Source organism: Mastomys coucha, unplaced genomic scaffold (genome assembly GCF_008632895.1).
Source record: "Mastomys coucha isolate ucsf_1 unplaced genomic scaffold, UCSF_Mcou_1 pScaffold15, whole genome shotgun sequence".
NCBI lineage: Eukaryota > Metazoa > Chordata > Mammalia > Rodentia > Muridae > Mastomys > Mastomys coucha.
In genome coordinates this window covers 19057703-19081459 of record NW_022196897.1, presented here as the reverse complement: position 1 = coordinate 19081459, position 23757 = coordinate 19057703, and the positions used below count along the sequence as shown (strand labels likewise).

The 23757-nt window shown below is 46.0% G+C and overlaps 1 protein-coding gene and 1 non-coding gene across 2 annotated transcripts in view; both read right to left on the bottom strand.

The window, feature by feature from the left end:
- Positions 1–23757, bottom strand: part of Gpr107 (G protein-coupled receptor 107) — a 73650-nt gene that overhangs the window by 17612 nt on the left and 32281 nt on the right. The window contains exons 10-14 of the mRNA XM_031369740.1: positions 22311–22386; positions 20861–20934; positions 20146–20263; positions 16660–16790; positions 13532–13575 (exon numbers count right to left, since the gene is read on the bottom strand). Of these exons, the coding sequence (XP_031225600.1) occupies positions 13532–13575; positions 16660–16790; positions 20146–20263; positions 20861–20934; positions 22311–22386 (443 nt within the window). The remainder of the gene's footprint in view (positions 1–13531; positions 13576–16659; positions 16791–20145; positions 20264–20860; positions 20935–22310; positions 22387–23757) is intronic.
- Positions 15628–15743, bottom strand: LOC116092809. The gene has a single exon (XR_004119505.1). It is a non-coding gene; the product is annotated as a small nucleolar RNA SNORA76 (small nucleolar RNA).

Here is a 23757-nt window from a genome sequence, read left to right as displayed (position 1 = left end):
AAAAAAAAAAAAAAAAAAAAAAAACCTGAGGCTGGACAAGCCTGTCACAGAGAGACACTGAAGTGAAGGTGCTGGGGAAGATCGTGCTTACAAACCCCTAAAGCCAGAGCTGTTCTTTGTTCAGAAATGCCTGGTTAAGAAAAAGAGGAGGGTGTCATCCCACCCCCAGCCCCCAAGACCTTAACTAGTTAAGGAAAGTACAGAATCCTCCAACGAAACAGTAACTGGTTAAAGAAAAGTGCTGAGTCTTCACTTCACAGGCTGGGTAAGACAGCAGAGCAGCCCAAAGCTTGAAGAGCACAGTTCTGGCCACCAAGTGACCACTTAAAAGTGGCCATGGCTTATGCTCAAGTACAAGGACCTATTAGCAGTCATTACCAGGACATGCCTCATGTAGTCTGAGATATGACATCTCTCTCTCTCTTTTTTTTTTTTTTTTTTTTTTTTTTTTTTTTTTTTTTTTTTTTTTTTTTTGGTTTTTCGAGACAAGGTTTCTCTGTGTAGCCCTGGCTTTCCTGGAACTCACTCTGTAGACCAGGCTGGCTTCGAACTCAGAAATCCGCCTGCCTCTGCCCCCCAAGTGCTGGGATTAAAGGCGTGCGCCACCACTGCCTGATATGACATTTCTTAGATGTCTAGAGTAGCTGGGATGGCATACTAGGCAGGGCAGGGCAGCAGATGTTAGACTCTGTAGATCTAAAAAACCTCTGCGCTACTCAGCTCTGCCACTGCAGGGAACAGCAAGCTATCAACAGCCATGGCTAACGTCAAGTACAATTCTATTTATAAAAACATGGGGATATAGCTGAGTTGTTAAGGTGGTCTAGTGTGCACAAAGCCCTGGGTTTGGTCCTTAGCATCTATAAAAATGGGTGTGGTGGTACATGCGTATAATCCCAGCACATGGGATGTGTCATAGAGGCAGAAGAGTCAGAAGTTCAAGGTCAGCCTTGACTATATAGTTGGGTCAATGCTAGCCTGGGCGCTAGGAGATCCTGTTTCTTTAAAAAAAAAAAAAAAAAAAGTCAGGCTAGTAGTGTGAGAGCTGGAGAAACCACTCAGCCACCAAGGGCACACTACTCTGATGCAGTTCCCAGCACCCACATTAGGCAGCTACAACACCTTAACTTTAGCTCCGGGGCATCTGAACTTCTGTGCATACCTCACACGTGCACCAATGGCACCTGTCACTCTACTCCCTCTGCTGTAAGCTCCAGAATGGCAGCCACTGTGCTCTCAGCTCTCTGCTACATACGTGAAGAATAGATAGGTTGCCCATGGGGCTGGCGAGATGGCTAATTGGGTAAGAGCACTGACTGCTCTTCTGAAGGTCCTGAGTTCAAATCTCACAACCACCTGTAATGAGATCTGACACCCTCTTCTGGCACATCTGAAGACAGCTACAGTGTACTTATGTATAATAATAAATAAATCTTTGGGCTGGAATAAGCAGGGACTGAGCAGTCAGAGTTAACCGGAGCAAGCAGGATTGACCGGAGCAAGCAGAAGTCCTAAAAATTCAATTCCCATCAACTACATGAAGGCTCACAACTATCTGTACAGCTACAGTATACTCATATACATTTAAAAAAGAAGAGAGAGAGAGATAGGCTGCCCACAGGTGCAAGGGCAGCAACCTGTCTAGGGAAGCCAGAAGACCCTGTAACAACAACAGAGCCACGCACAGCCTCTAGCTGTGCAGCACGAGGTCAGAAGTCTAAAGAAAGAAAGAAGGAAAGAAAGAAAGAAAGAAAGAAGGAAAGGAGGGAGGGGGGAGGGAGGGAGGGAAGGAGGGAAGGAGGGAAAGAGGAGAAGGAAGGAGGGAGGGAGGGAAGGAGGGAGGAGAAGAAGACAAGCAAGCAAGCTAGCTAGGTAGCTGCTGCAGGTCCTAGATCTGGGGGTCCCACAGTCTGACACTGTACCTTCTGATACATAACTCAAAATGGAAGCAGCAATACCAAGTGGGGTGATAAGAGTGGGAAAGGCATTCAGGGGGTGGCAGGCAAGCTTTTAACAGTGTTCTGGCCAGCAAGACGGCTCAAGCCTGATGAAGCCTGATGACCTGAGTTTAATCCCCATGACCCACATGGTAGGAGAGAAGTGACTCCCCCCATTGTCCTCTAAACTCTACACATGTGCACAAATGCACAAATACAACAAGTATAAAAAACAAACCAAACAAACAAAAAACCAAAACCATACACTGTGTACCTGTGAAACTGAAAACAACATACTCCCCTAAAAGAGGCGGGCATCCCTTGCATGGATCCAGCCTCCTCCTACCAGGCCCATATCCTAAATATTCCATCTCTTGAACATCATCACATCGGGGACCAAGCTCCAGCACAAAGATCCTTGAGGGACTGTCATATCCAAAACACATCATGATCCAAACATGAACAAATGACTTGAAGTGACATCTTTCCAAAGAAGATATGCTAATGGTTGAAAGGCTCCTGGAAATAGGAGTGCCATCACTGATCCTGAGAGAAATGCACATGAGAAAGGCTCTGAAACAGCACTGCACACTCACTAGAACTCTGTAGGTACTTGTCTCATGGCTGCAACAAAGCCAACAAAAGCAACTGCTCCAGGATAAGCTTGGTCTGTCACAGCAGAGAAGGCACAGTCAAGAAGCAGAGAGACATGAATCTGGTGCTTGGCTTGCTTTCTCTTTTTTATGCAATCTGGAACCAGCCCAGGAATGGTGGGTCTTCCCACCTCAGTTAACCTTATGTGGATAATCCCTCAGGGCTATGCCCTGAGACTTGTTTCCATGGTGATTCTAAATCTCACAAAGTAGACAGGTTCAACCATCTGTTGTGGGTGATTGATACCTGGAAAGTCAGTGGGGAACTGTCTAGATCAGGTTGGCCTGTGGACAATTCATACTCTCTCTCTCTCTCTCTCTCTCTCTCTCTCTCTCTCTCTTTCCCCCTTTCCCCCTCCTCTCCCCTCCCCCCCTTCTATTCCAGACAGGGTTTCTCTGTGTAGCCAGGGTTTCTCTGTGTAGCCCTAGCTGTCCTGGAACTCATTCTGTACACTAGGCTGGCCTCAAACTTACAAATCTGCCTGCCTCTGCCTCCCAAGGGCTGGGATTAAAGGTGCGAGCCACAATTACCTCTTGACTGATAGTTGATGTAGGAAGTCCCAGCCACTCTAAGAGGAACCATTCTCTAGGCAGAAGATACAGAACAGTGTAAGAGAGAAGAAAGCTAGCTGAGACTGAGCAAGCAAGAATCTATGTGGGGCAGGAGAGATGGCTCAGTGTCCGAAGGTCCTGAGTTCAAGTCCTAGCAATCACATGGTGGCTCACAACCATCTGTAATGGGATCTGATACCCTCTTCTGGTGTGTATGAAGACGGCTACAGTGTGCTTACATATAATAAATAAATAAATCTTTTAAAAAAAGAATCTATGTGTTGATTCTTTCTGCTTTTCAGTGTGACTATGTTTTAAATTCCTGCTTTGACTCTCCCCAGTAATGGACTATAACCTAGAACTATAAACCTGTATTTCCTTTCTACCCTAAACACCCAGGGTATTTTTTTACAGCAACAGGAGGAAACTAGACCATATGGCAAACAGGCTATGGATGTAAACTTGTCGAGCGAGTGCTGAGCACGGAGAGCTGCTGTTCAATCTCTGACAACCAAAAAACCTAGAGGTGAAGGTGCTGGTGATGAGATGAGAGTTACAATCCAACATGGAGTCCTACCAAGAACTGTTTACTGGCCGACACTGTGGCTGACAGACACAGGAGCACTGTGAGGTTCAGAAATGCCACTTTTGAGCAGATACGACACAGTAGATCTGAAGAGTGTGTGTAAGGTGACAATCACAACAGCCAGCAGAAGTGACACACGGCTGTTGCCCCAGTCCTCCCTATGCAGCTCGTCTGTCTCTGAATGTGTATGTATGTGCACCCAAGTTCACAGCAGCATCATTCGTCATACTCAAGGGCCCCTGACACATGGGTGGTGAGAAAACTGCACATACACAGCATGCAGTATCATTCAGCATTAAAAAGCCAGGAAATTCAGGCCTGCCTACAACATGGACCGACTTCAGGACATTTTGCTGAGTGGAACAAACTGGATACAAAAAGTGCAGATACCACTAACATGGGGCCGTGGAACAGCCAAATTATAAGGGCAGAAGTGTGTGTGAGGGGGAGGGGGCATTCTGTCAGGAGCCAGGATGAGAAGAGTAGGGGGCAGGCAGTTTCAGCTTGGGAACTTAAGAGAACTGGTGATGGATGGTGCTGATGGCCAACAACCGTGGGACCCAAGTACAGAACACCACAGAACTGGACGCTCAACTACAGTTCAAGTTTATAGCAGCAGAAACGAGCAGAGCAGAGATGGTATGAGGTGCGGCCCAGTGGAGGTGCAGTGCACAGCGAGAGTGAGACATCACGGGCTACAGGCCACGTAAAGCTGACAGTGACTGTTCTGGGACACAGTCCTGGGAGGGGCAAGGTTTCCTCTGGGCTGGAAACAACCTTCGCTGTGACACAAAGCAGTGATGGCCTGTGTGACTCTCATGTGGAGGGCACGAGGCCTCTTCTCTCCCTAAGTGAGGCATAAACAAAGCGCCTGCCTGCCTGCAAGCCACTCACGCTCCTCTGTGCAGCTCCCAACACTGGGATGAACTGCTCCTCTGGTTTCCTGGACCTCTCCAATTCAGGTGAACAAACGCTTCCTTAAGTTTCCCGAGGAAAGAGCAAGCCAGGGAGTTACACACTGTAATTCCATTGGTGTGCTCCTATTTGAATCACAGCACAGGAGGACAGTCTTCCTGCCAAGGGGGCTTAGTGGACGAGCTCCACAAATCACACAGAAAGCTTCACACAGCCAGATACAGAACTCACACCTGTAGTCCCAGCACTTGTGGGGCTGGGTAGAGGATCATCATGAGTTCTGGACCAGCCTGGGCTACAGAGTGAGATCTGGTCTGGGCTAGGGCAAAATCCTGACTCAAAAATGACAAACACCCAAGCTCAGTGGGTAAAGCACCTACTGAACAAGCAGGAAGCCATGCAGTCAGAGTCCCCAGAACACATGAAAGCTCATGTAGTCACTTGCCCATCTGCATCCCAGAGTGCTACTCCAGCGAGTGGCAGGTGAAGATCCCCAGTGTGGGGTACACAGAACTGATAACTGAGGGGATCTTAATAGTCTCCACCTGCATGTCATAGTGTACACATACATGCAGAGAGCCTGGAATGAAATACAAACAACTTAATAGACAAACGAGGTCTGTATCTTTCAAAACCCTCCAACAGATCTACTGTCCAGACAAGGGCTGAGAAGCAGCCCCTGCAGGGACTCAAGAAGAAACAGAAACACGGCACTGCACAGTCACCATTATGGTGCATCCTGCAGGCTTCTCATGAACACACCCAAGTAAAACACCTTGCCAGGAAGTAACTGAAGCTAGCAGACATTGGAAATAAACACAAGTGTCCTGTAGCAAGGAATACCTTGGTGCTGTTAATTTTCACAGGCCCAGATTTTTGAGGCTTTGCCCCTGCTGCCTGCCTGCCTGTGACGTCACCTGCCAGGTGAACACAGTGTGATGTCATGTATCAGGTGGAGCACACTGTTTCAGCGAACATCACTGCTCTCTCAGACACTGAAGCATTTCTAAAACAGGTCCACATTGGTGTGTCCCCTCTGCATGTCCTTGAGGGTTTTAAGAACTAGGACACAGGGTTGCTTCTGGTCTGTCTGGGCCGGCCTGTGCCCTAAGCAGAGCTTGGGCGCAAGCTCCGCAGCCAGTCCCACAACACCCAGAGGAAACTCCACTCCCAGGTGCTTTAACATGTCCAGGATCAAAGGTGAGGAGGACACAACATCTATCTGTCCCAATACCAGGAGTAACTGGGACCAGTGGGACCAGGAACACAGGAACTCTGCCAGCCCAGTGGCTCGGGTTGCTTCTGGTCTGTCTGGACTGGATGGTACCCTGAGCAGACCTTGGGTGCAAACTCTGTACTTGTCCCAAAACACCCAGAGGAAACTCCACTCCCAGTTGCTCTAACAAGCCCAGGGTCACAGGATCCCAGAGACAGCTTGACTCTGAAGAGTTCAGACACAACCAGGATCACAGGAAGGACAGGCTCCAGTCAGATTTAGCAAGGGCAGGTAGTATTAGAGATAACCAGATGATGTAGGGCAAGCATAAGAATATAAGCACCACAAACCAAGGTTACCTGGCATCATCAGAACCTAATACTCCCACCATAGCAAATAAGTAACACAAACCAAGGTTCCTTGGCATCATCAGAACCTAATACTCCCACCTTAGCAAGTCTTGGACACATTATCACACTGGAAAAGCAAGATTCAAATATAAAATCAGTTCTCATGGTGATGATACAGGACTTTAAGAAAGACATAAATAAGCCGGGCAGAGGTGGCACATGCCTTTAATCCCAGCACTTGGGAGGCAGTGGCAGGCAGATTTCTGAGTTTGAGGCCAGCCTGGTCTCCAGAGTGAGTGCCAGGACAGCCAGGGCTACAAAGAGAAACCCTGTCTCAAAAAAACCAAAAAAAAAGAAAAAAGAAAAAAAGAAAGACAGACATAAATAGCACCCTCAAAGAAATACAGGAGAACACAGGTAAACAGCTAGAATCCCTTCAAGAGGAAACACAAAAATCACTTAAAGAACTACAGGAAAACACAAGCAAACAGGTAAAGGAAATGAGTAAAACCATTCAGAATCTAAAAATGGAAAATAGAAACAATAAAGAAATCAGAAAGAGAGACAACCCTGGAGATAGAAAACCTAGGAAAGAAATCAGGAGTCGTAGATGCAAGCATCACCAACAGAATACAAGAGATAGAAGAGAGAATCTCAGGGGCAGAAGACACCATAGAAAACATTGACACAACAAAGAAAATGCAAAAAGCAAAAAGATGCTAACCCAGAACATGCAGGAAATCCAGGATGCAATGAGAAGACCAAACCTAAGGATAATAGGTATAGAAGAGAGTGAAGACACCCAAGGTAATGGGGCAGTAAATATCTTCAACAAAATTTTAGAAGAAAACTTCCCTAACCTAAAGAAAGAGATGCCCATGAACATACAAGAAGGCTACAGAACTCCAAATAGACCGGACCAGAAAAGAAATTCCTCCAGTTACATAATAATCAAAACACCAAATGCATTAAACAAAGAAAGAATTTTAAAAGCAGTAAGGGAAAAAAGGTCAAGTAACATATAAAGGCAGGCCTATCAGAATTACACCAGACTTCTCACCAGAGATTATGAAAGCTAAAAGATCCTGGGCAGATGTCATACAGACCCTACAAGAACAAAATGCCAGCCCAGGCTACTATACCCAGCAAAACTCTCAATTACCATAGATAAAGGAAACAAGATATTCCATGACAAAACAAAATTTACACAATATCTTTCCACAAATCCAGCCCTACAAAGGATAATAGATGGAAAACATCAACATAAGGAGCAAAACTACACCCTAGAAGAAACAAGAAAGTAATCTTTCAACAAATCCACACAAACCTAATTCCACCTCTTACAACAAAAACAGAAAGTAACAATTACTTTTTATTAATATCTTAATATGAAAATTAATATTACCAACATATCCTAATCGACTAAAATCCAAAAACATGAGGAGTTAGAAATTTGTTGATTGTCATCCAATGGTCTCTCTAATTTGGTAATTGGAGAAATAGGTCCAATATTATACAATCCATATACACTTTCAGCTTGTTTGTTCGTGACAGTGTCTTGCTGTGTACAATATAATAGTCTTGAGATCTTGCTTCTCCTATCTCAGCCTCTCTATTAGTAGTATTGTTTATTTCATGTTTTTACACTATACTATGGTTTTCAGAACAGCTTACATATTTTAAAAGTATTTATATACCCAAAAGAAATGTAGAGAATTAAAGTGGGAGGGGGCTTGTAAGAGAACAACAAAGACTGAGACTGAACGCTTTGCTTGACATTTGTATCTCTTGTATCAAGTTACCACAGTAAAAGCCAAGATTTTAAGCTCTACTAAATACAAAACAAACAAACAACACTTTATATATTTATGTTCACTTAAAATACGTTTGGAGTTATTTAAAATTTATATTGAGAAAAACATTTGTATTTTTAGTACTGCCATAGACAAGCATCTATATAAGACTGTTAAATTGATTGTTGTTTTAGAACAAACAATTTTTATAATACTCATTTTTATTGTTATAATGTTTTATAAATTTTAAAGAATATGACAAAAAAAGATATTGTAGGTATTGAAGGGGGATCTCGGAGGAGTTGGGGTACAAAAGGAAAACAAGAATGTGATTTAATTCTATTTTACTTAAAATATGTTTTTAAATGTTAACAAATTCAAATAAATTGAAATCATGTAACTTTTCTCATCATACTGCAATAAAAAACAAAAAAACGAACAAACAAACAAAAAAAGAACTAGGACACTCTTGCTCACATGGCTACAGTGAGCTTTCCTATGCTTTACTCTATACTCAAAAGTACAGGTTGTGTCCTGGCAATAAACACAGACCCAGCAGCTGTCCTTTTTTGAGACACATGGCTTATGACCCACTATACTGCAGGACCAAATGTACTTTCTACTTTCCACTCTGGGGTGACACAAACACTTGCTAAATCGTCACAGACACTCTAAGAGAACATAAACCTGCCTCACCCCACAAGCAGGTGCCAGTGAACAACTTGGTGGCCTGGCTGGAGAGATGACTCTGAGGGTAAGAGCACTCATTGCTCTTCGAGAGGAGCTGGGTTTGATTCTCAGCAACTGTGTGGCAGCTCAGTCTGTAAACCAGAGCTTTAGGGGAGCCAATGCCCTTTCTGGCCTCAGGGCACCAGGCATGCACCTAGTATATATACATATACACAGCCAAAATACTCAAGCATAAAACAAAATAAAATTTATATTTTGTTTATATTTTATAAATAAAAGAACATGGTAGTTGCTGTGGCAGGGGCTGCAGCTCTGATCCTGCACAGACATCACTAGTAACACTTCTGCACCCCAGGGAGCTGAGCTACTTGTGGTGTTGAGTAAGAACGGCTGGGCAGTGGTGGCCCACGCCTTTAATCCCAGCACTTGGGAGGCAGAGGCAGGTGGATTTCTGAATTCAAGGCCAGCCTGGTCTACAGAGTGAGTTCCAGGACAGCCAGGGCTATACAGAGAAACCCTGTCTCGAAAAACCAAAAGAAAAAAAAAAAGAAAAAAAGAACGGCCCCATAGGCTCCTATCACCTCGGCCTTGTTGGAGGTAGTGTGTCACTGGCAAGAGGACCTTGAGGTTTTTAAAGCCCATGCCAGGCCTAGACTAGACACTTCTCTCTCTCTTTGTAGATCAGGGTGTAGCTCTCCAGCACCATGCTGCCAAGCCTGCCACCATGTGCCTTTCCATGATGAAACTGTAAGCAAGCCCCCAATTAAACACTGTTCTAAGAGTTCTTGTGGCATGGTGCTTCTTCACAGCAGTAGAGCAATAACTCAGACTCTACAAATATGGCTATGAAGCCACTGGGACCCAAAGAGCTCTGACACAGTGTTCAAACTGTGTTCTATGAAGAGGCTGCTCAGAATGCCTCCATCAGCCTGTAGTTCTCCCATCACCATACGTTTCTGAAGTAGATATAAGATGGCAGGCTCTTTAGAATACTTCTTCTGCCTTTCTCTCAGAAACAAAAGGCAAAACAAAGGATGACTAGAGGTAGAGCCTATCAGTCAAGTAATCAGCATACCCCTAAGCCAGTGCTATAAGGTCATGATGCCAGAGAGAGAGTTGGAGTGAGAAAGAGCCCTACAGGCTCCAGGGCCAAGCAGCCAGCAGGTCACAGTTGGAAGCTGGAGCACAGAGAGCCACTGCACAGAGGAAAGCACCAAAGCACAGAGAGCTTTGAGCCTCACCCGGGCGCCTCAAAGCTATAAACTGAGAGAAGCTTTGGCATGCAATGGGAAAGAAAAGGGCAGGCTTGGGCAGCTTCTCCTTAATGCTTTCTTCGGTGCTGCTTCAAGTTCAGCCAAAGAGACTCCAGAGATGAGGTGTACATGATCCAACCAATACTCTCCAAAAGCCACGTTCAGCAGCATTTTCATGCTTGCTCAGCCTCACTGCACCTACACAAGCCCGAGTCATGGTGAAGGTCAGGGGACAAGGTGATGAGTGAAGAGCTGAGAAGAGAAAGTGAATCGCCAGGCTCCAACTGACCCCGGACTTCCACACCCTTAACAGACCTCCCCATGGGTGGCTGCCTCTACGACAGGCAAGACCCACAGAGAGTGGCCAAAGGGCAGGAGGACCCAACACATACTAAGAACCAGTAACCAGTGGCTGCCCCGTAGGCAGGGCCATACTGTGGTGACACTGACCCTGGCCTGCTAGCCCAGTATGCTGGGCCCTGTGCTTTTCTCTGTGGGAACTTCCTCTGTGGGAACATGGCTTCTTTGACTCTGGAAGTTGTTTTTCAAAGAACAGAGTAAAGTGCACACTTATAGGTCACCTCAAAAACACCCTGTAGAGAAGACTCTCCCATTCTGTCACTCGCCTTTCTTCTGGACAAGAGGTTCTGTTCTGTTCTGTTGCTGTGGTAGGGGCTGCAGCTCTGATCCTGCACAGACATCACTGGTAACACTTCTGCACCCAAGGGAAGAGTATCAAGTATATAAAGTGTTTCTGTTTGTTTGTTTGTTTGTTTTGTATTTAGTAAAGCTTAAAATCTTGGCTCTTACTGTGGTAACTTGATACAAGAGTTACAATTGTCAAGCAAAGCATTCAGTCTCAGTCTTTGTTGTTCTCTTACAAGCCCCCTCCCAATTTAATTCTCTACATTTCTTTTGGGTATATAAATACTTTTAAAATACGTAAGCTGTTCTGAAAAACATAGTATAGTGTAAAAACATGAAATAAACAATACTACTAATAGAGAGGCTGAGATAGGAGAAGCAACTCCTAGGATGGGATGCAAGATCGCTTTTACAAATACAGAAGTAACATACTGCCACCCAGTGGAAGACATAAGAACAACCTCATGTGACCTTGATCTACACCAACAGTTCTCAAGCTGTTAGGTCCTGACCCCACTGAGGATTAAACAACCCTTTCACATGGGTCACCTAAGACCATCTAAAAACACAAGTATTTACACTACAATTCATAACAGCAACAAAATTAGTTATAAAGTAGCAAAAAAATTACTTTATGGTTGGGGTCACCACAACATGAGGAACTGTATTAAGGAGTGGCAGCGTTAGGAAGGTTGGGATCCACTGGGTTAGACAAAAAGATAACTCATTTCTGCAGACTGTCTTCATTGCAGGATCTGCCGTGTCGTCTATCCAAGGCTAAGCTCGTTCTTGCCATCCTCAACTAAGAGCACTGTGGATGAATCATCACAGACCCATCTCCAGTCACACCCAGGACAAGATGAAGGACAAAGTGGGGACAGCAAAATGAGCAGAGGCTAGAATGACAAGCATCGAAAGATGGTAAAAAAAGGGCCAAAGGCCATCACCAGGGACCACAAAGCCTAGGAGATAATCAGGCAGAACTTTCCACCTGGGGAGCACTGCCTATAAGATCTTAATTTAGAAACACCAAAACATGCAAGAAGAAAGGTAACATGAGAAAGGAGGACTTCTGTGAGTTCCAGGACAGCCAGTGCTATCTAGTGAGGCTGGCCTCAAAGAGCAAACAAAAACAAAAACACAAAAAGAAACCGGGGCTGGAGAGGTGGCTCGGCAGTTCTGTGCACTGGCTGCTCCCCAAGAGGACCTGGGTTCAATTCCCAGCACCCACACAGTGGTTCACAGCTGTCTGTATAGCTATATGCAAGCAGAACAATGCACACATGAAATGAATGAATGAATAAATAAAATCTCATTTTAATACACTGAGAAAAACCCCTACACATTAAGTTATAAAAGCAATGTCACCTTTTAAAATAACGTACATACAATAACAACAACGGGCTCAGAACACTCCTGAACATAGAGCTTCCTCACCAGGTTTCTTCTGCCCACTGCAGGGGGTGGCAAGGTCTTAGAAGTCACAGGTGTGCTGCCCAAATAAACTGCCTGTGTTGCAGCTGCTGATTGGGGGAGGGGGTGCCAAAGCCCTTGGAAGGAAGAGAAAGGCAGGCCAGAAAGGCCTTATCTCAACACTAGAGAGAACAAAAGCTGGCCCTGGGCATCTGTGGAGACCACTGGGTTCTGACTAGGCTTCAACCAGGGCAGTGAGCGTCTCCTATACAGGGCTGCCCAGTGTTGCAGAAGCCTGGACAGCTGTATGGGCTATTCTGGGCCCAAGCTGAATAAAACATAAATACCCAGTGAGCATAGACAGGTCTTGAAGAGAACTGAACCCTCAAAGCCAGGAGTCCCCTGGACATTGTGGGGCGGGGGTGGGGAGGCAGCTTACTGGTAATGTACACGTTGTTCTTCATCTCAACACCAAAACCACCACACAACTCCGAAAGTGAAAGTGATATAAGTTATCAAACCTATAAAATAACTTATAGCTAATATGTTTTCCATAGTCTAAAATGAATCCATACTTTTCTAACAACAACAAAAACAACTTCTCAGTGGTTAAGTTCTGGAATGCAGCTGGGGGGACAATTTCATGTGTTCCAAGAGCTGTTCTTCCACCCTGTGGGCCACTCTGCAGACTGGTGTAGACCAGAAACACACAGGTCATTCTCTGCTGTGCATCTCGACACAGGTGGAAAGGCAAGCTTGCCTGCAGTCATTAGAGCACAGTGCTGGACACCAGGCAATGCAGAGGCTTACTGGCCGAGCCAGTCTCTCACTTCAAAGAATCACAGGCTGGCACTGTGCTGCAGTAGCCAGAAGGCAGCTGCACACCGCTACCTCCACCTCCAGACCCAGTATTCCCACAGACCACTGCTCTCCGACCTTTCTCAGACCCCAATACTCCCTCCTGACACAAGATTTCCTATTGGATTTGGTTTTGAAAGGTGAAGATCTTGGACCAGGCATAGGAGTGCATGCCTTTAATCTCAGCAGGGAGATGGATCTCTGGGTTTGAGGCCAGCCTGATCTATAGAGTAAGTTCTAGAACAGAGAAACCCTGTCTTGAAAAAAAAAAACACGCTGGGCGATGGTGGCGCATGCCTTTAATCCCAGCACTTGGGAGGCAGAGACAGGCAGATTTCTGAGTTTGAAGCCAGCCTGGTCTACAGAGTGAGTTCCAGGACAGCTAGGGCTACACAGAGAAACCCTGTCTTGAAAAACCAAAAAAAAAAAAAAAAAAAAAAAAAAAAAAACCCACAAAATTTTTTAGTAATTAAAAAAATAAGTAAAGATCACAATCATAATGGACAACAGAAGCGACACACGGCTGTTGCCCCAGTGCTCCCTGGAACTCAGCACCAGCTGCCCCCCCAGAGTGAGTCCCAACCCTGCCTATCCTGTCCCCGATCCTATCCCAGTTGTCAGGGTGAATGTCAGTGCAGCCCGAGGAGCACAGGGAGCAGCAGACACTTGCCTTTTCCATCTGTGGCGGAGGCTTCTTGTAAATGCCTGATTGACCTAAAAATAACCATGTGGAGACAAAGGTTAGTGGGCGAGCCTGCATTCTCTTCTATTTATGGGTCTAGAAGCTTGGGGCCCAAGCCCCATTATAAACCAAAGGATTTGGACCAGATGACTAGACAGCCCCCTCCTTAAAACAAGAGACCTGCGTCAGTCCACACTTGGCCATTTATGGTGCTCAGGCTGAGGGGAGATGCCCTCTGCTGGCAGAATCAGGGCCAGCAGGAAAGGAGAGAGAAACACCATCACTTAATTCTGTTCTCACCCCCCCCACCCCCACTCCTGCCCTTCAGAAGCCAAGCAGCACTGAGTAGCACTGCCAGGCAGGGAAAAGGACCCAAGAGAAAGTCACTGCTGATTCCTAGAAGCTGTGAAGATCTGGGGCTTGACATGAACTCACGGCACTTGGTAAGATTCATAGACCTAGAAAAGGTCAGTCTCTAATAACTAATCACCATCATTATGGTCTAGGCAGGGGACATTAACATTATTAAAGATGCCTTGAAGACAGGCACTGTGGTGCAAGCCTGCAATCCCAGCACTCAGGAGGCTGACACAGGACGCCTGCTGAGAGTTCAAGACCACCCTAGGCTAATAGTGAGCATCAGGCTGGACAGAGCTCCACAGTGAATCCCTGCTCAAAGAACAAAACATAAAATAAGAAAGACTTGGAGCTGTACATACAGCTCACAGCCACAGGGGAAAGCTTGCATTGAGTAGACAGACAAGGAAGTGCAGGGGAAGCGAGCCAGGGATCCACAGGCAGGGCTCCTGTTCTAAAGTTGACCCTCTTATCTATGGATAAACCACTTCAAAGCCTCAGTAAAATACCTCAGTACTCCCCCAACTTCATGAGAAATGAACACATCAATGCTATTAGCATAAAGGTGATTTATGATAGTGCTGAACCAAGGCTGGCCAAATCAAGTATTTCAAAAATTTAATAGTGCTATTTATTTGTATTTAAATCAATGTGTATGTGTGTGCACACACATGTGTGGAAGGCAGAGGACAACTTGCTGGTATTGGTTTTCTCCTTTCCCCATGTGAGTCCCAGGGATAAAACTCCATCTCAGTGGCCCACTGATGCTGTTTCCTCTATATTTATTAAAATCTCATCTCTTGTGGCAATTTTCAGAATGTGCACCATAAGGGATCTTGCCATTAGGCACCTGTTCAGTGCTGGATCAAGTGACAAGAAATGACCACTGGTGGCTCTTATGCTTATGGTGGTTTGAATAAGAATGCTCCCCCATAGACTCATACTTGAATGCTGTGTCTCCAGCTGGTGGAACTGTTTGGGAAGGATTAGGGTGTGTGGCCTTCTTGAAGTGGGTGTATCATTGGAAGTAGGCTGTCTTAGTTTTGGGTTTCATTGCTGTGAAGAGACACCACGACCAAGGCAACTCTTATAGAGGACAACATTTAATCGAGGCTAGCTTACAGGTTCAGAGATTTAGTCAATTGCCATCAAGGCAGGAAGCATGGCAGTGTCCAGGCAGACACGGTGATGGAGAAGGAGCTGAGAGTTTTACATCTTGATCCAAAGCCAGTCAGGAAGAGGTCTTAAGCCCACCCCCAAAGTAGGCTTCCTCCACAAGGCCATACCTCCCGATGGTGCCGCTCTGGGAGGCATCACATAGGTTTAAGGTTGAGTTAGTGCTCTCTGCTTTCTACTTACAGAGCAAGACATTAAGGTCGCAGCACTGTTCCTGTGCCATGCCTGCCTGCCTGCTGCCATGCTCCCAGCCATGGTGGTCATGGTCTCTAACTCTCTTAAACCATAACTCCCAAATAAACTCTTCTATACATTGCTTTGGTCATGGCGTCTTATCATAGCAGTAGAAAAGTGAGACAATACTCACTGTCCCTTGTACTTCAGTATTTGAAAAACTGCAGACATTAGGGGCAGGATTTAACTCCTGCTCCCAACAAGGTCTTCACTACCCAGCGACAGCACAGACTACTCTGGGTAGATGCCTGAGCTGCCTGCTGCAGGGAGGACAGCAGTGCAGCTGGGAGTCTGCATGATCATGGTCTTACCCCATTTCTTTTCTCTCTTAGGGCCGCCTGCAATGAGCAGGCAGTCCCAGTTATGTGCCAGCAACTGCTATGGTACTGCAACTTAACCCCTCCTCGTGGCTCAGGGGATTCAAAGGCAGCACCTAATTTCTTTTTTGAGACAGGATCTCATATAGCCCAGGCTGGTCTCAAAACAGTTATGTAGCAGAGGATGATCTTGAACTTATCCTCGACTTCCTCCATGCTGAAATTCCAGCATGAAATTCCCTGCCATGTTTATGTTGTGCTGGGGGAAGGAATCCATGACTTCAAGCTAGGAGGCAAGTACTCTGCCACCGGGACTACAGCCCACAGGCCTCCTAGCTCTCTTCTATTCTGGCACCAGTCGGGAGGGTGATTCTACCTACAACCAAGAAAAATCAGAGTGGCTGGACAACACACCAGACAACCTTAGGATCCTAGAAAGCACTGACTTACAGGCATGAGCATTGCCAAAGACCGCATCTCACTCCTCAACATTAACTCAGCGTGAAAAGTGCTGGAGAAGCAGTGACCAGACACCAAGGATGAATGGGAGATGCGCCATCACCAGCCTGTTCTGTCTATGTGACTGCACTAAAACAGCAATCTGCATCTCTCTGCCATGACTTCACAAGGCCTCTCTTCTACAGAGCATGGCAATGACAACTTTAACGCACAATCAAAGCAAGGGCGGAAGCCTGCCATGTCTGGATCAGAGCAAGCTAAAGCCCAAAACCCGGGTGGCCTAAGAACTACCAGTAATTTATGTGAGCGTATGTTCTCATTTTCCATCTAATAATTCTACTCAGCCCTTATCAAACTCTGGCTGACACTTAACATGACCACTGGGCCCTGAGGCCTATGTCCAGACCAGCTCTACAGGAGTCCCTTGGGTAACTCTCAGTAGCAAAGGCCTCGGGTATTGGAGTCCCAGAATCCCACCCTGAGCTAGTTATCTAGGGAGCCTGGGGTCCACAGGGCAGTCTTATAAAAAGAGCTACCCTGTGACTCTGCACACACTGCTCAAAGTTTGCTTACCACACCACTGGGAAGAGGATGGCGCCACAGCACAGCAAGTCAACCAGGAACAGAGAGTCCTTCCACAGGCCATACTCAGTCGTGCCCTCTTCAGTGGACTCTATGATGATGTAGGCCACATTCGCCAGGACCTACAAGCATGAGACTCAAAGCATGAGTGCTGTTATGACAGTGGCCCCAGTAGGATGTCACCTCACCTCACCTCACCTCACCTCACCTCACCTCACCTGTGCTGAGCCTGTGGCTGCAGCAATACTGTCAGACCCACAAGCTCCCTGAAAACCTTGCCTCCTAGCTTGCTGGAGCCTGAACCTGTCGGGCCTGAGAACTATCTATGTTGCCATGTGATTTCCAAAGTGGGTAGAGATTCCTTCTGCCCTGCCTCCCTACTCAACCACCTTGCTGGGATCTGTAGAACCTCAAGCCTTCTTATAAGGCTCCCTTAAACTGCCATGGAGAACCCACATGAAGAACAGAAACTCAAGGAGCCTCACTATCCGATCAGGTATTCCCAGCCTAGGACAGAGACTCTGTGAAGACTATATAACCCAGTGATTAAGAGTACTGACTGCTCTTCCAGAGGTCCTGTGTTCAGTTCCCAGCAACCACATGGTAGCTCACAACCAGCTGTAATGGGATCAGACCCCCTCTGGTGTATCTGAAGACAGCAAGCGTGTACTTACATAAAATAAATAAATAGCTCTTTAAAAAAAAAAAAATGTATCTAGCTCTTTCTTTAAAAAAAAAAAAAAAAAAAAAAAAGACTATATATCCCAGACCCCAGTAACCAACAAACTGCAAGCATGCCAGATCCTAGGTCAGGCCTACGAAATCAAGACACCCTAGCCCTCAGAAATTGAGATTTCCTGCTTAGTGTTTCCTGAAATCCTCACGTTTGGGGTAGCATGTAACAGTGGGTAATGGAAACACTTTGCTCTGGGGCACCCAAGCCTCAGGCAGTCCCAAAAGCTACTGGACAGGTGGCACTTTATATCCCTCATAGCTAGGATGTCAAAACTCCTCAGGCCCCATTCTTCCTAAGAATTCTTGGTCCTCAGGAACAATAATTCTAAGTAGCTGATATTGAGACCAGAGGTCAGAGTAGCAAGAAGTGCAGATTTCAGAGATTGCTCTGGTCCTCGAAGGGGCTTGCTAGCACAGGTCCTCCTGAGGCTCATCTGCTTCCATGTCTTGTTTCTAATTCCACATTAAGGCTTTGCCTTGTACTTTCAGCCCTGTCCGTGGGCTCTTAGTGGATTATGGACACGCTTTCAAGTGACTTAAATGAGACCCCACTGTGCATCAGGAAGTTTATGATTTATAGTATTTCCTTTCAGTGAATACCATGATCTATGGTGCAGAAATAAAGATGAGTCATGTTGGGGCTGGAGAGAGCATACAGCAGCTAAGCCTGCCTCCCAAGCAATAATGAGGATCAGAGGTCGGATCCTAGCATCCATTTAACAAACCAGGTGTTCTGAACACAATTATAACCCCAGCTCAGCTCGGAGTGGGATGATGGCTAGGTTTGCTGGCCTAGTCTAGAAACACAAACCCCTATTCCATTTGGACCTCAATTCAGTCTGCATGAAAGATAGACTGTTCTATCAGAAGCAGTGCTGAGCCATTCCCCACAGTGTTCTTCAACACCATGTTACTCTCTCCTGCTCAGCAGAGTGCCTACCTAGCCTGTTCAAGGAGCTGGGTTTTACACCAAGCAAAATAAAGGAAAGAAAAACAAAGGAAAGAAGGAGGAGGAGGGGGAGGAGGAAGAGGAAGAGGATGAAGAAGAGGAGAAAAAGAAACTTTCTGGTACTCCCCAAGGCAAAAGGAAGTTGTTTAGACTTAGGTCAAGCCCTTTCAGAGCAGTCCCATTGTCTAAATACTAACATCCTTATCTTCAGTTTCAAGCATCCATATTTCAGTAGGGGAACATTCAGTGTGGCCTTGTGTAGTCACCATTCAAAGGCCTGAGGAGAACAGAGGTCTCCATCACACCCCAGCTCAGGCTGGGGAGGAACTAACAGACCAAAAGCCCAAATCTGTCAGAAGGGACACTACGAGCAATGCCCACAGTTAGAAAGAGAGCTCAGGTTCTGTCACATATGCCCTGTGTTTGGAGGCCATGCTCTGAAGCCTCCATCTGCCTAGAGGTGGCCATGGTGGCTTGGTCAGCAGAAGGCCTCAGCATATGTGTCCCCTCTGACAGCAGTGTCACAGGTGCTTGTGGCTATTCCTCTGCCACATTCCTTTTTTTCCTTTTTTTATTTTTATTTTTTTTAAAAGATTTATTTATTATTGTAAATAATTACATTTTAGCTGTCTTCAGACACACCAGAAGAAGGCATCAGATCTCATTAAAGGTGGTTGTGAGCCACCATGTGGTTGCTGGGAATTGAACTCAGGACCTTTGGAAGAGCTGTCAGTGCTCTTACCTGCTGAGCCATCTCTCCAGCCCCCTTTTCCTTTTTTTAAAAAAGATTTATTTATTATTATATGTAAGTACACTGTAGCTGTCTTTAGACGCACCAGAAGAGAGTGTCAGATCTCACTACGGGTGATTGTAAGCAACCATATTGTTGCTGGGATTTGAACTCAGGACCTTCAGAAGAGCAGTCAATGCTCTTAATCGCTGAGCTATCTCGCCAGCCCCACATTCTTTTTCTTAAATATCCAACCAAGCCCATCTCTATTATAAGGCTCTTCCAATCATTCTGCGTGATTATTCCTCATTGAAAACCTATACCGACTGGTCTATGTCACTGATCTCGTGCTAGTCCATGCTGCTTGCTGAATGCTGAAAGTAGCCAATCAATCCCCAGAGATGATGGAGATGACATGACCCAGATATTTCACTCTTCCTTCCTCTCCTGCGAGCCACACGAGTTTAGACTCCTGCTGCAGTCTAAATGGGAGCTGACCTCATCAAAGAAAGGCATGGCTGTGGCCGGCAGCCAGGAAGCCAGCATGGCTGTGGCCCTCCCTCAGCTCCAGGCTCTGCTACCTTGCAGACTACTGGAGTAAGATAAGCCATGGGTCCTCCCTGAAGAGCTATGAGCTAGTTAGTCAGGCCTCAGAGCATAGCCTCCAAAAACAGGGTGATGTAATCAATGTTAGCCCTATGGAGCCACTCTCATACTCCACCTTGCAGGAAAAGCCTCACTGGTGCCACTCAGTTCTAAAATACTACAGGGCACCAGGGTCTACTCACTGATGTTAGAACCACTGATGTTAGAGGCATCCTTCAGTTCTCTGCAGCTCTCTAACCACAATCTAGGCATTCAGGCCCGTCTGAAGACAAGAGGCCACCAGGGCTTCCAGCACACACCTGAAGCTTAGGTCTGTCAGCAGTCAGAAAAGGAGCCCCCATCCGTAGCCCACAATGATAACAATAATAACTTGGGAACCTGTGAGCTGAATCCCTGCAGAGAGGCCTGGTGCTGAGCCCTGCCCAGAGCCAGGGAGGACTGACAAAGCTTCCTGTACCTGGAGGGGGATGACAATCATGAAGATCTTCTTGTCTTTATCAGACAGAATGTGTTTGATGAAGGCCCAGCCAGTGCCGATGAGAGCAATGGTGATGAACAGGAGTGCGCCCTTTAGCCTGGAAGACAGAACAGTTCCCAGGTACCAGCAGGTTCGGTAGACTTCATTCCTATCAGTCACCTTGTCAGCTCATTCCATGACTCTACAGCCCCCATTTCTTCTTTTTTTCTTTTTAAGATTTATTTATTTATATACATGAGTACTCTGTCTACATGTATGCCTGCACACCAGAAGAGGGCATAGGATCACATTATAGATGATTTAGAGTCACCGTGTAGGTGCTGGAAAATGAATTCAGGACCTCTGGAATTGTAGTCAATGCTCTTAGCAACTGAGCCATCTCTCTAACCCCCCGTATGTATGTATGTATGTATGTATGTATGTATGTATGCATGCATGTAACTCAAAATGCAGCCAAAGATGATCCTGAACTTGTAATCCTCTTGCCTCCCCCTCCCCGTCCTGAGTGCTAGGATCAGGGGTGTGTACCACCATTCCTGATCTATGCAGTGCTGGGGATGGAGCTCAGGGACTCATGAAAGCCTGGCAAACACTCTCAACTGAGCCATACCCCCATCTCTAGCCATTAGTGCCTTTGTAAGCCACTTCACAGGGCGGGCATTACCACCACTGTCTTGTGGACCTACATACTTACAGGTGAGTTATATAGTATACAACAGCCCAGCCTTCAATCGGAAAGCCTTGTGAGGAGATGTAGTGGTAGTCGATCTGAAATCAAACAGCTATGTTTCAGAAAGGCTGTGCCATGCACCTCATTGCAGGGTAAAGCAATAAATGACCCATCCTTGGGATGAGGAATAGGTTGTGCCCACCCACCCCACTGTCTAATACCTCCCTTGCCGAGCTACTAGCAAGCACACGAGTGTGCTAACACATTTAGAAAGGTTGACAGAGGCGTCAATGACCTAACACCCAGTGTGACTCTCAATTCACACCGGCAAACACTCTCGGCCAGGTACATTGTCTTGAAGTCCTGCTGCTCACAGTAAGATAACAGCCAGCTGGTCAGTCAGAAGATCTATACAGTGACCTGGCTTCAGCAATCTAAGCTTGGATACTTAGAGCTGCCGCACATTTTAACTTCAGAGGCTGGCTGCTAGCAGGATGAGAAAGCTGGCCACAGCACAGACTCATTTTCTAAAAGTCATCTAGATTTTAAAGTGGCTCAGGGCCATTCCGAGAATCTTAACTGAAATCCAAAGGGGGAATAACCAAGTAACTTCTATGTCCTGTTTCCATAACTGGGTGTATTTTTGCTTTCTTCTATGACCCCATTTTCAAGTGCAGAGGAGAATCTAGCACTTGCTTTATGTACACTCCATAGATCCCTTACCCCTAAATTGGGGAAGCCTCAGTCTTGACCCCACAGGCAAGATTTCTGATGTGCGCCAGTTCTCAGTAGTCAAAACTCAGTTCTTCTAGTCTTCTAGTCTTTATAAGATTTGGTTTTTCCTCTGGCAATTTACTAACACTAAACTTCAGAGATACAAGGATGCTTAGTAAAATGGGGAAGTTCAGGAATGACCCAGCAGGGGGCACACTCATCTCTCTAGATGACAGAAACAAGGGGTGTAGGGGGAAAAGTGATATGCTCAGAGACACCTATGATCCCAGCATTCAGGAGGCTGAGCCAGCAGGACCACACAAGTTCAAGGTTAGCCAGTCTACAATGTGAGACTGTCTCAAAAACAATAAAATAATAAAAGCCAGCCAGGCGGTGGTGGTGCATGCCTTTAATCCCAGCACTTGGGAGGCAGAAGCAGGTGGATTTCTGAATTCGAGGCCAGACTGATCTACAGAGTGAGTTCCAGGACAGCCAGAGCTATACAGAGAAACCCTGTCTTGAGAGAAAAAAAAAAAAAAAAAAAAAAAAAAAAAAAAAAGCCAGTGTTCTGGAGACTGTAGCCTCCAGGTAGGATGCAGGCTGAGCTCATAGGCCCCATGGCCAGCTCTCTGCACAGAGGGGCTTTATTGAAAGCACATTCTTGTCCTTCGTCTCCCATCTGACCCTGCCTCGAACTTCTTTCCCCAATCAAGTATGTACCTCCATCATTTCATCAAGGACCCCAAATGCTAATACATACTGCATGGAACACCAAGGAGAGAGACTTGGTGAAAGGAAGGGCCGCCATCAACCAGTGAATTTTAAATACATCATTCCTATAAAAAGAGAGAACAAAGAGTTAGAAGACTTCCTCCCCAGAGGCCACATATAGCATCAGGTACTTCTTTTTTCTTTCCTCTTTCTTTTTTTTTTTTCTTTTTTTGAGACAGGCTCTCTCTACATAGCCCTGGCTGTCCTGGGACTCATTATGTAGACCATGCTGGCCTCAGATGCACAGAGCTCTACCTGCCGCTGCCTCCCGAGTACTGGGATCAAAGGTGTGCACTACCACACCTGGCTCCATCAGGTAAATTGCTAAGCAAGAAACAAATACAATCTGAACAAACCACAAACGTGAAGTCATTTTTTCTTTTAATACAAAGCAGATTTTGCCCATAAGAATAAGTCTGTGGTGGTTGGAAGGGGACCGGCTCCCACAGGCTTGTATGGATAAACGCTTGGTTTGCAGATGTTTAGGAAGGATTAGGAGGTGTGTGTGACCTAGCTGGAGGACTCCCAGTTGGCTCTTTGCCCCACATTTATGGATCAAGATGTGAGCCTTCTCTTCTAGATTATAGGCAATAAAGATAACAATAAACCTTATTTAACAAATCAGAAAAAAAAAAAAAAAGATGTGAGCCTTCAGCTACTGCTTGGGTACAGTGCATGCCTGTCTGTTGCCATGCCCCTACCATGATGGTCATAGGCTCACTCTCTAAAACTGGAAGCTTCAAATATATTCTCTCTTCTATAAGTTGCCTTGGTCATGGCCTCTTATCACAGCAATAGAAAAGGAACTAAGATAGAGTATTATGACATTTCCAGCACACAGTTTAATGCAGTAACAGTTATACACTGCAGACAGGTGTGGTGTCTACTGAGGCATGCTAAGATGGACATCTACACAGCGCACCAACATCCTCCCTGGAAACCACACTGAATCAGCCACATAGGAATGAGAAGGGCAGTCCTAAAGACAACACGAAATCCCAAGGAACACAAAAAATGAGGTGTATCTGAGGATGCCTGAGCCCAAAACAGGCCTGGGAGCTGGCTGAGGTGACAGGTGAGGAGAAAGTGCTGGCGTCATGCCCTTGCTCCCTCTGAGCAGCCTGGTGGATAAAGCTCCATACTCACCCGCTCTCACATGCTCTAGGCCACCCTTGAGCTCCAGGCATTAGATTCTTCCTTCTATGTCTACCCTGACTCCTGCAGGAAGGAACTCAAGTCTATCTTAGAGACAAATAAGACTCTTTTTTTTTTCCTTTGGTTTTTTGAGACAGGGTTTCTCTGTGTAGCCCTGGCTGTCCTGGTACTCACTCTGTAGACCAGGCTGGCCTCGAACTCAGAAATCCACCTGCCTCTGCCTCCCAAGTGCTGGGATTAAAGGTGTGCGCCACCACTGCCCAGCAGAAACCTTGTCTTGA